The sequence below is a fragment of the Calonectris borealis genome, chromosome 2 (genome assembly GCF_964195595.1).
Source record: "Calonectris borealis chromosome 2, bCalBor7.hap1.2, whole genome shotgun sequence".
Classification (NCBI taxonomy): domain Eukaryota; kingdom Metazoa; phylum Chordata; class Aves; order Procellariiformes; family Procellariidae; genus Calonectris; species Calonectris borealis.
Genome location: NC_134313.1, coordinates 38,782,961 through 38,798,848, shown reverse-complemented (window position 1 = coordinate 38,798,848; position 15,888 = coordinate 38,782,961). Strand labels below are relative to the sequence as shown.

The 15,888-nt window shown below is 39.6% G+C and overlaps 1 protein-coding gene across 1 annotated transcript in view; it reads left to right on the top strand.

The window, feature by feature from the left end:
* PREX2 (phosphatidylinositol-3,4,5-trisphosphate dependent Rac exchange factor 2) overlaps positions 1 to 15,888 on the top strand; it is a 194,134-nt gene that overhangs the window by 65,248 nt on the left and 112,998 nt on the right. Inside the window, exons 7-9 of the mRNA XM_075141682.1 lie at positions 979 to 1,112; positions 4,879 to 4,982; positions 14,366 to 14,515. Coding sequence (XP_074997783.1) covers positions 979 to 1,112; positions 4,879 to 4,982; positions 14,366 to 14,515 — 388 coding nt within the window. The remainder of the gene's footprint in view (positions 1 to 978; positions 1,113 to 4,878; positions 4,983 to 14,365; positions 14,516 to 15,888) is intronic.

The following is a 15,888-nucleotide window of genomic DNA, read 5'->3' as shown; positions in this document are numbered from 1 at the left end:
GAGCCATGGGTGTACGCTCAGTGCAGCCAGCACGCATAATTATCAATAGGATCACATGACTGGATGCATATAGCATATGGACAGGAGCTCTGTCCCACAGGAGCATGGATTTTCAGAATAGCAAAATACAGCTCTGAATTCAAGGCAGGCTTCCCTGAGAGGTAAATTTCTCTTTATAAGGCATAGAAATGCCATGACTTTTTCATAGAAACATTTTGGGGAAAATGTTATCCTTTGTTAAAGTTGTTTCTTCTTCATTAACCTTCATGAAAATGCCTACCTTCTTTTCACATGGAAGAATGATCTGCCTTGAAGCAAAAATGAGACATGGGAAGTTTCATCCCAAACATTTTAAGCCTAGCAAAATTCTGATGTCTTCAGAGTATGTTAAGAGGAAGTATACTAGACAGTCTTATTGTACGTGCCACTATTAGCTTTGCCTGACTTTTAAATCTTGCTGTTTTTTGATTTTGATTTTGTGTTCCGCTTAATTTAGTGTGGAAATATATACCCTTAATGATGTTCAAGTTCCAGGTTGCTTCAGCTTCCAAGTTCATCTTGGCATAGGTTATGTCTTGTAAAGCCCCATTTTCAGACATTTTTGATTTGCAACTAAAGTTACTGAGGATAAGAGTTATTGTAAAAAGTTGGCCTGGTTTTTCAGGACAGGTCTCGTGCACAAATGTAATATAATTTGGAAACTTTAGTGATTAAACTGCATCCATTCAAAAAAGCCACAAACCCTCCCCCCCAGTTAATGGCAATACTAAATGAATATAAAGCTGGATTTTAGCATCATTAAGGAAACATTATAAATTCTTATTTAATTACAATGTAATAAATTACCATGAGTTTTATTCGTGGTGTTTTCAGAGAATCATTATGGTTGTAAGTTTGTATAAGAAACTTTTCCTTAATTGATGCAGAATCCTTCAGTTCTCACAGAATAAAAAATAATCTCTTTCCAATTGATTTTAGGGCTCCAACATCACAGACACGTGCACAGAAATGCTGCGAAGTGGACTACTACTGAAAATTTCAGCAGGAAATATCCAAGAGAGGATATTTTTTCTTTTTGATAACCTTTTGGTCTACTGCAAAAAAAAGCACAGGTACATTATTAATTTATACTTTGAAAAATAATTTATATTTTTCTCACAGTAGAGCTAATCGATTCTCTGTATGCTGTTTCATAAGAATATTTGAACAACACCAAAGTGTTTACTGTAGTTAATTGCAATATAAAAGTCAGCATTTTTAGAGGAATTGTATTTCTCGCACTCCAAAGAGAAGTGAATTTAATTCAAACATTGGAAAAATTCTGTAGGAATGCAGAATCCAAATGATGAAGTGCAGGGAGGAATCTATTTTGTCAGTCTTCCACAACAGATTATATGTGATGGCCTCACTCTCTTCTAGGAGGAGTAAACAGACTGAATTTTTAGTTCAAACAAATCAGTATTGTAGCTTGTGCTATAAAATTAGTCTCTACAGATTCAAGAGTTTCAAGCCTTGTATTTCTAATCAGGGAAAACAGCCAGAAAGCTGCTGCGTGCTGCGTTGCAAGGAGCAATTCCTTAGCTCAGCAACAAGCTTCTGCAGTTAATGTTTGTCCAGTGCTCTCATGCTTCTGAGAAATAAGGGTTCTTCTATGTACGGGCATCCCTTTTGAAATTGCTTGAGTTTGTCTCTTTGATCCAGAAACCGTTTTTGAGTAGCCACTGAATATGTATTACTGGATAGATCCTTGATAAATTCCTAGATACATGACAGACCTTGAGTATGCTCTCTAATAGCACTGCAAATACCATTATCTTTGCCTCTGCCTCTGCACACTTGTGGATGGTGTCAGAGGAAACTCCACCATCGACCTCAGTGTCCAGTCAAGGAAACTGTCTGCAACTGCTGAAACTGTTGCTTCATAAATCTAGGTTCTACTGTCATCACCACAGCCATGTCCATCAGATCGGTGCGAATGCTGTAAGATTTTCGAGGGTAATTCCAGATTTGATAGCCAACTTTCATCCTGTTTTTCCAACTGTCAATCCAGTGCTCTGGATTGTCTATAGCATCCAAGCTAAAGATGTCTTTCTGTTGACCTGTAATATTAATTTGTTTTGATCAGTGCTCTGGCTTGACAGTGATCATGTGTCTGTTAATGGTTGGATCCTGGCCTAGCTGCTTTTGAAGGCTGTGCATGAGAGGATGGTCAAGTGCAATGTTAACAGCAAAATGTATGCTTGATGCATCTGGGTGAAGGTTGTTGGCCATGCAGTCCAGCGTATGGGAGCACCCAGCACCATCAACTTGAGGATGAAAAGGCTGATCAGGCAGCCTGATGCCATGATGATTTCCTCCTCCCCCATTGTTTTAGATGGGAAATAGTGGGTGCTTATTGTCCTCTTCTTGCTACCTGTTCTTGGTGGGGGCCGGATAAAAGGGAAGGAGATACGAGGGTTGGATAATAGAGACCAGAAGTCCTATATATGTGTACCACGATATCCATGTGTTGCGTAGTCTAGTTATAACCTCAGATGTATATATACAATTCCAACCAGCAAAGTAAATGGAAATTTATGCATAAAATGCATGAATCTCAAACCAGTTTTTAATGGATGCTTTCAAATTTTATTAGCAACCCTTGTTGTCTGCTATTGTATGTAGTTTATACATGGTATTTTTCACGAGTTTTTGCGTAGGACTCATCATTCCAAAGTATTATTTTAAATATTTTAAAAATTATTTTTCCAAATAAATTTATACTTATATTCATGATGTCATACATAAGAGCAGGTGGCTAGGGGATGGATATCCCTTTTCTCTCCTCCTGTGCTAATTATAGACTTGTGGTTAGATTCACTGTAGCACCTGTAGAGCTTCTTGCTGAACCAATATGTGGGGAAGATCGGATTCATCAGTATGTGATATGGACAGCAGAAAGTGGTAGTAAGGGAAAGTAGCCATGGACCCTATTGATCAAGAATGTCTTATAAGAATCTCTCTAAATTGTAAAGCTGCCGAGCTTGTTCTGCAAGGACCTTTTTCAGACTGGACTTCCAGTGGGTTACTGCTACTGAAGAAGCTGCTGGCTAACCCTGAGGGAGGTTTAAAAATCTTCTTCCCCAGTGAATATTGTTTCCTCCTATAGATTACTCTGTTAACAGGGAAGCATTTACATGTGAGAAGGTAGGTAATTTATACTTCACTAGCTATAGTGAATCAGTCCTTTGTTTTTAAGTTTCAACTCTGGCTTAGGTTGCAGAACTTTTGCAACAGTTGAGTATGAACCATTTAAGAACCTCGTGATTATATCTAGTGTTGAATACTGAATTTATTTCAAGGATATCATTCTGCAACTGCTCCATTTCATTTTTATGTAGACTGGTTCAGTATAAACTCATGCTCTTTTCAAAATTCCTAATTTTTGCTATATTTTGTTGTCTGGCAATTACAATTTAGTTACTGATTGCATAGTATCTTTTCACTTGTCCACCACTAAACTACATATTTTTATAACCATATTCTAGCTAAAATGCACTGTTGAATGAAAATCTCAAAACACGTGAAAGGTCAGTGATTTCTTTAGTTTTGAGCAATCATGTCCTACATGTCATTGGCTGGTACCATGGTGACACCTCTGCAGACATGAGAATAACTCAATTTAAAACATAGTTCCAGGGTTTATGGTGGAGAATGAATTGATTATATGTCAGCAAGATACTTTGGGTATTGATTGGCAAGTAGGTAAAGAAAGTGTTGCTCATGGGAGGTTTGTGTTTTGGAATTTTTACAAAAATTGTCGTATTTTTATGGTACGAGATATTTTATGTAATTTTTAAACATCCTTTTGCTGCAGAGTTGTATAAACATAGATTGCTAAATTTGGGTTCATAGGTACAAAGGTCACTAGAGTTATTGGATTTACCTCACTTTGGAGAGAAAAAATATGTGATACTGAACCTTTATGCTTGCTGCTGTTTTTTTTTTTTTAAATATATTATTCAGTTTTTGAATAAGAAACTTATAGTATAGTGGAGTTACCCATTAGACAGTAACGATTGAGAGGCAGGTAATTTTCTGAAGATTAGTACCTCTCTGGAGTGAGTGAAGGTCAGAATTCAGAGGATCATTAATTCTCAGGAGCTGACCTTTGTTTGATATACAGTATTAATTATCATCATAGGCCAAAATGGACAGAAAATCATCCCTGGCTTATCTGAGGTGGGAAAAGCTGCCTAGAACTGGAATTCTCAAAAAGCCTTGTCTTCACTGGGAACAGAGTTATAGCAATGCAAAATGCTTTGGAATATGTCACTGTGAAACTTCCTCAAATTTTCAGCAATTTTTCATTACAATTCTTGGTTAGCCCTTATATGAGGGAGAAAAAATGTCTTCATAGTTCTTCCGTGCATAAATCCCAATTATGAGGCTAATGTGTGTAGGTCAAGATTTATATCCAAAGGTGTTCTTATTTAATTTTTTCAGTCATGCTACCCTTCTGTTGAATTTCTGACTAGCATAAGGAAGCTTAAACCAGTTAGCAGGAAAGATCCTCCCAATGCAGTATTTTGTCTTTGATGGCAGGCAGTGGCATATAAGTACCAAAGTGTTGGAACAGGAGATTTACAGAATGAGACTTTCCTGATGATAAACTCTCATATCAACCAGCAATTTGCAGCTTACTCTTCTTACCAGGAGTAGCATTTTTGCTTTAGCATCAGCAGTGTCCCATGCAGCAATGGTTTCCACAATTCAATGGCACGTGTATAAATGGGTTGTGATTCTTACAGTAGTCTTTAAATGCTACATGTACAGGTAGCATTGCAGAAACATAGCAAAAGGTGGTGGATGACATGCTCCTCTGTTCTCTTTTATCAGGCGGTTGAAGAACAGCAAAGCATCTACAGATGGCCATCGTTACCTTTTTCGGGGTAGAATAAACACAGAAGTGATGGAAGTAGAGAATGTAGATGATGGAACAGGTGAGTATATTTGTATTGCTCATTTACAGGGCAGTCTTTCGAGGTACTGGAATCAAATGCAGCTTCATGATTTCTTTGAGAATGGAGAGTGCTCCTTGTACTCAGAAAGAAAGAGTAAGATGCCACCTTAAAAGGACTATCTGCTCAAATCAAAACTCTGCTTCTGTGACACATCATTGCTTTCATACGTTATTAGCTGGGCGGCCATAGATGACTGTTTCATGCTAACATGAACAGAGTAATAAAATAAGGTGACGTTTATTGCTCAACTGAAATCGTATATTTAACTTCACTTTACAGCATTCCAGCACTCCTAAATAGGTTACCCCTAGGTACATGATATATTTGTAAAAGCAAATGGAAAAGTTTCCTCTGTTGGAATGAAACCTCAAACACTATAAATGCTGAAATTGTAGAATAAGTGTTTAAGGGAAAAGGAAGTTTTTTTTTAATGCCTTTAGGATTGCCTTTAGCAATCATAGTCCATATGATTGCTTGAAATTTTCCTGACATACACTAGAAAAGTGAAACCCCAAAGTATTTCTACAAATGTCATTTTTTCTTTTAGAAACTTGAGTTTAACCTTTAAGCTTAACAATTATTTTTTCCTTACAATTAATAAAGAAAACCTGAAACATTTTGGGCTTTTTAATGTAAAACTGAAAAAAAATATTATGGGAAACTTGCAGAGGCATTGCAAAGATGTAGGTCTGGAGGAAATTTCTGCGAGTTATATGTTACTTCTCCGGATTTTAAAATAGCATTAGGTTTGCCCTACATCTACTATGGATTACAAGCATTTGTTAATGTAACTTCTTTCTAAAATTGAGCATTAATGACAAGGATTGTACAGCTTAAGTAAGCTTCATAGAAGTCCTTCATAGAAGTTAAATATTTCTTAAAAATTAAGTTTTGGGTTTTTTTTCCTAATCTTGAGTTCCTTGTTTTCAAATTAGTTTGCTCACTTCTTGTTCTACTAAGTAGACTTGGAGAACAGTTTGACTATTGTTCTTATTGCAAGAAACTAGTTTATTGGAAGGCTGTTGTGTGTCTCCTCCATCTCTTCTTTTTAAGTCTTTCAACCTTTTGTGATGGGTTGTGTTTTCTAAGTTTTTATTACTTTTTGTGTCCTTTGGAGTTTCGGGTTTTTTTTCAGTTTGTTTGCATCTTTCGTATTATGAGGTGTCCAGAGCTGAAACTTTGCTGGTGCCAAGTAGAACAGAATAATTACTGTAGTGCTGCATGTGGGATGTCTATTACTAATCCCAGGACTGTTTGGCTTTTCTGAAAGCATTATTTTTCAATTTTCTAATTTATGTTGCAGAATGCCACACCAGATCCTTCTGTGCAGTACTGGTGTCTATCCCACTATATCTTATACTGTGTTAATGTCTGAGAGTAAGTCCTAATAATTACTTTCTGTTCTGTACTGAATTTTACCTTACTATTTCCACAGTTTATTAAGCATTCAGAATTCATGTCTTGTCCCCAAAGCTCTTGCAATGCTTCTTGCCTTGGTTTTATGAACAAGCAATGTTACTGATGAACCATTTAAGCTCTTGATAGAACTATGGGAAAATGCTGAACATAAGGTGGAGCACTGTGGCATCACACTTGATTCATACTCTTTTGTTTAGATATTTTTTGTAAGAACTCCTTATCATCTGTTTCGGGCTATGTCCTTCACCAGGCCTACCAATTTAGTTAGTGGTTTTGAGATATCTATGGGTACACTATAGTGAATTTCATCAAGCCTCGTTGACTTGAGTATAATTTATCCAATATTCTATATCCTGCTATTTCCCTTTTCTGGCCTGTATTCCTGCCCAATTGTTAGCTTTATTTGTATCTCAATTAGCACTTTATTTATGCAAAAAAGACAGTTGGATGTTTCAGTGTTTTATGTTATGTATTATTTGACTAACTTTCATTTATTTTCCTTTATCGTCCTTACATATGCTTTAGAAATAAAAGAGGGTTTTCCTGTTTCCCCTATGTCACTTTCTAAGATGGCATCTCTTTACTTAGAATCATAGAATCATAGAATCATTAAGGTTGTAAAAGACCTCTAAGATCATCGAGTCCAACCGTCAACCCAACACCACCATACCCACTACACCATGTCCCTAAGCGTCTCATCTACATGTCTTTTAAATACTTCCAGGGATGGTGACTCAACCACTTCCCTGGGCAGCCTGTTCCAAGGCCTGACCACTCTTTCAGTAAGGAAATCTCTCCTAATGTCCAGTCTAAACCTCCCTTGGCGCAACTTGAGGCCATTTCCTCTCGTCCTATCGCTAGTTACTTGGGAGAAGAGACCAACACCCACCTCGCTACAACCTCCTTTCAGGTAGTGGTAGAGTGCGATGAGGTCTCCCCTCAGCCTCCTCTTCTCCAGACTAAACAACCCCAGTTCCCTCAGCCGCTCCTCATCAGACTTGTGCTCCAGACCCTTCACCAGCTTCGTTGCCCTCCTCTGGACACGCTCCAGCACCTCCATGTCCTTCTTGTAGTGAGGGGCCCAAAACTGAACACAGGATTCGAGGTGCAGCCTCACCAGTGCCGAGTACAGGGGCACAATGACCTCCCTACTCCTGCTGGCCACACTATTTCTGATACAGGCCAGGATGCCATTGGCCTTCTTGGCCACCTGAGCACACTGCTGCCTCATGTTCAGCCGGCTGTCGACCAGCACCCCCAGGTCCTTTTCCTCTGGGCAGCTTTCCAGCCACTCTTCCCCAAGCCTGTAGCGTTGCCTGGGGTTGTTGTGGCCGAAGTGCAGGAGCTGGCACTTGGCCTTGTTGAACCTCATACAGTTGGCCTCGGCCCATCGATCCAGCCTGTCCAGGTCCCTCTGCAGAGCCTTCCTACCCTCCAGCAGATCAACACTCCCGCCCAACTTGGTGTCGTCTGCAAACTGACTGAGGGAGCACTCGATCCCCTCGTCCAGATCATTGATAAAGATATTGAACAGGACCGGCCCCAGTACTGAGCCCTGGGGAACACCGCTCGTGACCGGCCGCCAGCTGGATTTAACTCCGTTGACCACAACTCTCTGGGCTCGGCCGTCCAGCCAGTTTTTTACCCAGCGAAGAGTGCACCTGTCTAAGGCGTGAGCCGCCAGCTTCTCTAGGAGAATGCCGTGGGAGACAGTGCCAAAGGCTTTACTGAAGTCCAAGTAGACCACATCCACAGCCTTTCCCTCATCCAGTAGGCGGGTCACCTGGTCATAGAAGGAGATCAGGTTGGTCAAGCAGGACCTGCCTTCCATGAACCTGTGCTGGCTGGGCCTGATCCCCTGGTTGTCCCGGACATGGCTCGTGAGCACCCTCAAAACAAACTACTCCATACTCTTCCCCGGCACCGAGGTCAGGCTGACCGGCCTGTAGTTCCCCGGATCCTCCTTCCGGCCCTTCTTGTAGATGGGCGTCACATTGGCAAGCCTCCAGTCGTCCGGGGCCTCCCCAGTTAACCAGGACTGCTGGTAAATGATGGAGAGTGGCTTGGCAAGCTCCTCTGCCAGCTCCCTCAGTACCCTCGGGTGGATCCCATCCGGCCCCATAGACTTATGAACGTCCAGGTGGCATAGCAGGTCGTTAACTGCTTCCTCTTGGATTATGGGGGGTTTATCCTGCTCGCCGTCCCTGTCTTCCAGCTCAGGGGGCTGAGTACCCTGAGGATAACTGCTCTGACTATTAAAGACTGAGGTAAAGAAGGCGTTAAGTACCTCAGCCTTATCCTCGTCCTTGGTGGCAGTGTTCCCCCCTGCATCCAATAGAGGATGGAGATTCTCCTTGGCTCTCCTTTTGTCATTAATATACTTGTAAAAGCATTTTTTGCTGTCTCTCATGACAGTGGCCAGGTTGAGTTCTAGCTGGGCTTTTGCCTTTCTAATTTCCTCTCTGCACGACCTAACGAGATCCCTGTACTCTTCTTGAGTTGCCTGCCCCTTCTTCCAAAGGTGGTAAACTCTCCTTTTTTTCCTGAGTCCCAGCCAGAGCTCCTCATTCAGCCAGGCCGGTTGTCTTCCCCGCCCGTTCTTCTTACGGCACATGGGGACAGCCCGCTCCTGCACCTTTAGGACTTCCTTGAAGAACGTCCACCCTTCCTGGACCCCTTTGCCCTTCAGGACTGTCTCCCAAGGGACCCTCTCGACCAGTGTCCTGAGCAGGCCAAAGTCCGCCCTCCAGAAGTCCATGGTAGCGGTTTTGCTGGCCCCCCTCCTTTCTTCACCAAGTATTGAGAATTCTATTATTTCATGGTCGCTAAGCCCAAGCCGCCCTCCGACCACCACATCTCCCACCAGTCCTTCTCTGTTTGTGAACAGCAGGGCAAGCGAGGCACCTCCCCTAGTGGGCTCGCTTACCAGCTGCGTCAGAAAGTTATCTTCCACACACTCCAGGAACCTCCTCGACTGTTTCCTCCCTGCCATGTGGTATAACTCTTGACGCTACTGTGGCCACAGAGGCTTATACCCACCATCTTCTTCCTGATGAATATTCCAAGAATTCTGTAACTTTTTTCTTTCACTGGTTCTGATCCCACATATTGCCACACTTTTAGTGTTGGCTTTAGCAAATATTTCTTCCTTCCTCCTTCCATGACTCTCCTGGATTTCTCGAATCTGTCCTACCTTTCTTCATTTGCTTGTTCTAGCTATCCAGTCCTTGATCTCTTTCACACTGTCCATTTTCGTTCCTGCCCATTTGTTTTCTTCCTCAATGACTCTTCAAGTATAATTTGGCTAAGCACAATCATCTTCCTCTCTACTCCAGACACCAGTAGTCTAATTTCCTCCAACCACAGGAAATTTTGCTACCGTCCCCATTTCCTATAGCTTTGCACACAGTACTGGAGGCTATCATGCTTCCTTCCCACTTGTCTCTCCTGAGCCATATCAAATCTTGTCACTTTCATATAGGCAACGTTTCTAAAAGCCGTCCTCCTTTCCACACTTCTGAGACATCAGTTAATGGTTTGGTTATTTAGATTTCTAGATTATTCTTACCTGCTTTTTTTTCCATATCCCCACATTTCCCGCCTTCTCCATTTCAGTTTGTCCAATATCCTAAAATAATTTTTTCTTGTAATTACTGCTATTTCATCCCTCCTTTCTATGGTTCTCTTTGAAATATGAAAAAGGCTGTGTTATTTCCCTGGCCTGTGGAACCTCTCTGCCCTTTTCTTGCCATCCCCTCCCCCTTTTTAAAAAAAAAAACAACTGTTTTCCTTCCTTGTGGTCAGAAGTGTATTACCTCTCCTCACCCTGATACTTTTCCTTTCACTCAGATCATGATGCCCTTCTTTAACCTTCCTCTGTCTTGGTTTCTGTACTGTTCTCATTTGTGGCACCCAGATGTCTTGTTTCTCATCCCCTGTAGTCATCTGCATTTGAACCGTAACCCAGTGCTATTCTCCTGTTCTTTTTGTCTTATCTCATTCCCAAGAGTAGTAATCTGGTTTTCTGAGCCTCATTCACGTTAGCTTTGCATATGCTTTTTTTGGTATTGTATTATTTTATTCTCCTTAATCATCTATTACCTATCACTTTCTATAATTTTTAATTTCGAGTGCAAGCTGTGAGTGCAGAGTGCTTATATTTTCATGTCTATGCATGAGTCTTTCTCACATACTCTTCATGGGTCTCTTTATAGACATTAAAGACTTGAGTCTAGATGATACTTCCACAGTTCTTTACTGTAAATTTTGGGATCCTCTGCTCGCTTGGTATGAGGAACCGTAGGGCTCCAGGGAACAGGGTAACTGAGAGCGTTTGCTCTCAGCATTGATAGATGTAGGAATGTAGTCTTCGTTGTTTGTAAGTAGAAGCATAGAAATAGGAAAACAGATTCACAGTGTGGTTTATTGTCATGCTAATGACATGCCTACAGAAATTAACAAAGCTTTTTCTGAAAAGCAATTTTTCTTTGATGAAATTAGGCCTTGGCTGAGCAGTACAGTTGGTGTAAGCTTTCTTTTTTGTTTCAGCCTCATGAAGCACTCTGCCTTTTTTTGATTGCACTGATTAAAGTGGAATGCATATTACTTATCAGGGCAGACTCTTTGTGTTCTTAAAACAATGTGGCTACACAACCACTGGCAAGTATTAGAAAGGTCAATATATTGCAATGGTATTGCTTTTTAAAATTCATTTTTGAGAGAAAAGCATATTTCTAAAGGCGTTCACCAGCCATTAAATGAATGTTATGTAGTTTATGAAGACAAGAACTTGAGACTTAGGAAATAACAGATTTATGGTTGCTTATACTATGTTAGTTCTGTCCCCTGTTGTCTTGAAATGAGGCATGAAATAGAAGAAACACTATATGCTAATAGTAACCAGAGACTGCATCAAAAAATATACAGAGGAGGAGGGGAATTGATATTATGCAGCAATTATTTCCTCGGTATTTCTGAGCATCAGTGCTCCTAAGAACCTAATGTCTGAGAAACTTAGAAGTACTTCAATTCAGAGATTTCTGTTTTTTTTTTTAAGGGAAGAAACAAATTCTATTGTATATGCCTGTAATAAATTGCTTGTTATGCATCTCTCAAAGGTTTGAGTCTTGAATTTTGAACAATATGTTACAGTTCAAATTACAAGCTTTAATGTATTACCAAGTATCATTAGAAGATGGTGTCATCTTTCATCACCTTTTCTTGGGAAGTTGGAGGCTTAATGATTTGTTAAGCATGCTTTTTCAAACTTTGCATGGAGCAACTTGAAGTCTCATGCTCTTCTTCCTTCTGTAACCATTATGTCAGGTTTGCAAATCATTTGTTTAGACTGACTGGCAGCTGTGATTGCCTTGATGTGGAGAGTGTGCATATATCCTGTGCAGCTGGCCAGTCAGAACATGCATACCTCCTGGCTGGCTGGCCAGCACGTCTGCAGGTCTTGACCAGATTTTGTCCAATAGCCAGTCCAAAAAAGTATGAGTTTATATGGGATGATAGCGGAATGCTGAAATGCTCTGCAGGAGACTATGGGCATGGGTGTATTGGGGAGAACAAATTGCTCATGGGAGCCTTGGGGGATTGTAGTCATGGGGAACATGGGGAGCAAAAGAGAAAGCAGGGATCTTGCAGTTAAAGGCAGAGGTTGGAGTCAAGCTGGACATCACAGGAGTGGGTTACTATTGCAAAATGGGGCGATCGCTACCTATTTTCCTCCGCCTGAACTCATTGCCATCTGTGTACATTAGGCAGTCTTAGTACCTAGCTAGGTGATTGGGCTTTAACAGAATTCCGTGAGTTTGTGGTAGCTTGAGATAAATGTGGTCAAACTGCCAGTGCTCTTGGCCCTGCAGTTACAGACCTTCGGATGCTAAGGAAGCTGTATGTTTAAAATGTCATCTCTACATTGAGATATCCAAGTGGCTGGATGAGCCATTTTTTCTGAATTAAACTACTAAGTTGACACCAAATTTCTGTCCAAAGTGAAATGGGAGGATCTAAATCCATTTGTGAGTCTGGGCCATCATTTTTTAATTTTTTTGCCACAATTTTAACTGGTATGGTTCACTGCATTAGAGATCATAATATTTTCCTACATAACATGGGTGTTGTGATGATAGATAAATGGTAACAAAGACCACAGGAAAAATAGCACCCTGTAGTTTTATATGTATTAACCTCTAACTTAATAAATAAACAAAAAGGTGCAGCTAGTGCCGTATTGCAAGGTTTATAAGTATATGCTTAAATAATACAAAGGGACCTTAACCTTCCTTCCTCTGGTAGTGCTCCTGCCTCTGATCTCCAAAGGGCTGCAGTCTGTCAGCTGAGAGCTTCTGTCTGAGGCTTCTTTCTTTTCCCTGACTTTTGACTGTGATTTTCTGACAGTGCATGAATGATATGATGGCTAGTTTTCAAGAAACAATGTTTTTAAAGGGACAAAGGATATTACGCATAGGTTATGTGAATAAAAATATGATAAATAGGTAAGTGGTATAGATATGATGTTGCAAAAATAACTTAGTTCATTTTTTTCCCCGTCATAGACTTGCACTTTCTTATGCCCTTTGAGTATTAGAAAGTTTTGTTGGTTTAGAAATTAGCCATCAGTCTCATGATTTTCTCTTAGTTCCGACATTTCCCAGCCCAGCATACAAAGCTTGGCTGCTTTCCATCTAATTAAAATGCAGAGTTATTGAAAGGATACTAGCATGTCTACTGAGATTTATGATAAATCTTAGCAAGCATTTCAGCAAGGGTTTCAGTTTCGGAAAATCCCATCTCATTATACAAAACAGGGCTGAATTATGGAAAAGTATTTACAAAGTAAAAAGCTCCGTAGTTATTATAGTAGTTCAGGGCTGGCCCCAGGACTTTCTTGCCTCTTAATGAAAGTTCATGGTGAGAGAATGTTGACCTTTGATTTTTTAATGTTTTGTACATTAACATTTGTAATGTTTTTAATGTTTTAATGTTCTAGTTTTAATCTGTATTTTATGCAAAAAATTATATTTGTTATCGTGGGACACTTATGCCTCACTAATTTTCCCCCAGGAAATGCGTATAATCCTAGTGAAGGATATTCAAGGGTGTTAGTTTTGGAGAGGAAGTCTGTTTAGCTAATTTCTGAATAAGATTTATGGACTAATATGTTAAAATCAAATGTTATGTAAGTAAAGATAGAGTAATAAGTAGTAAATTGCTTTTTATAGCATAGCAGTTTACATGTTAAGAGTCAGAAATTCTAAATACCTAAGAACATCAGCAATTGTTACTTCTCTCCCACAATGTGCACACTGAACATGGGATTGTTAGAAACATATTTCAAAAATTATGCATTTGGTTAAAGCATTTTTTGAAATCATAGTAAATCTTGTATTATATTTCAGTTTGTGTAAACAACTAAGTGTGTATATATTTCTCTATTCAGGTAACCAGTAAAGATACATCAAATCTATATGATTTGCTTACTCATTAAACGGAAGTTGTATTTTCCCCCTGTATATTTAGTCCTTTTTTAAATTTAATAATAAATCATTCAATCAGCACAGCAGCTCTGAGTGATTTAAGGGGCAAAACCACAGTGCTGCTTTTTAAGGGATTATTTATTACAGTTTAACACAAACAAAAGTACTCCAACTACCGTGATCTGTTCTTTTAATAGGACTCTGCCTGTGTTAGTGTTGAGTTTATACCTTCTTCCATATGCTAGGCAATTCTCTGTTACATTTTAAAAAGGACATTATTTACTAAAAGTTAGAAGTACAGCTTATTAAGTTATAACATAGTTCACAAGCGGCACAGATAACTTCAAATTTGTTTCTCTTCTCCTGTAGTTCCTGAGCTTTATGTATAATGATAAGAGTTCTTAATAATTATAACAAAGCAAGAGTTGGTGCTTTTTAAGCCATTTTATCTATTCCCAGCTGACTATCACAGCAGTGGCCACACTGTTATTAATGGCTGGAAGATCCACAACACAGCAAAGAACAAATGGTTTGTATGCATGGCAAAAACCCCTGAAGAGAAGCAAGAGTGGCTGGAAGCTATTTTGAAAGAGCGAGAGAGAAGAAAAGGTAGGTTAATAAACTTCCTTGTGTGGCTTTGCCAGAAAGCCATACTGTATTTTTATGTTGAGATATAAAGCAAAACCAGCTGCTAGGCAAACTTGTGGTGTCAGGTTCAGCCGAAGGTTTATGAATACAAGCTTGGAAAAAATAAATAAAAATCAAACTTGTACTGGGAAGGGCATAATGGCTTGAATCGTGTGCTGGTAGTGAATCCTGTTCTGGAAATGGGGAGATGATTTCATCTATGATTTTACAGGCTATCCTCAACCAGTATAAATTGTCATAATTTCATTGAGGCCTGTGAACTATTATGGTTTGTGGTATATGAGGATCTATCATAAATGCCTTTTGGGATTTGCATGCATTGATTCCCTTTTGTGACTGGACATTTGAATCACTGAAATGAGCAGGTCTTCTATGTTGGATCTTCATGCAGATGATCCCAACATGAAATAGTACAGAATATACCTACAACCCCATCTTTGATGTATTCTCCCCTACCCAAGAAAGTAAGAAATCACCATTGGCAAACAACTATCTTTTTTGAATAACTGAATTAAGGTGGAAGAATATTTGGATGAAATATAATCCTTGATCTCAAATGTGACCACGAAAAACCTCATGTATTCAAGGTAAACCCAGCACAAAGCAGAACCAGGGAAAGATGACGCATCATCATCTTCTGGAGCTAATTTCATTTGCAAGCTGAAATACCCTAATCAGTAATGATGTTTGGAGCCTTAGTATTGAAAGAAAATATGACCTTGTAGTTAGATCTGGGATTCTTTTCCTGGTCTGTGTAGATTTTCTGTCGCTTGTTGCAGTTGCTGTTGTTTTGTGCCTCTGTTGTAAATGGAGACTAACAATACTTTCTTTGGTCTTTTAAAGTTGAATACTGGATGTTTGTAGAACATCTGCCGTAGGACCAGAGTTTCAACTAGGGTGTCTGAGCACTGGCTAATTAATGATGCCATCAGGAATTAATAGTAGAAAAGCTAAAAAGATGCCTTAGAGGTCTAAAAACTCAACATTTTTAAAATAGCAAATGAAAAAGCAATGTGGTAGAGATGGTGTCAAATACAACAAAAACCAAGTTTGTCTGCTTCTGTATAGACCCTTGTCTGGAGCTGGCTAAAAAGGTTTTTAACAAATCCCACTTCACTGTTAAGTTTCTTGGCTCCCTTAGACTCTTGATACCTTTAGGTAAGAAATAGAAAGATTAAGTAGGAGTATTTTATGCTGATGTATTCTTACTATTTCACACTATACTATTGAGCAGCTGGTAGTAGAGAGGTGAGGTTTGAGCTAAACCTTGCCAAGTGAGGTCTGAGATAGCCATCGCAAAGTCAAGCCACGTCTTAGGATTTTAGCATCCTATG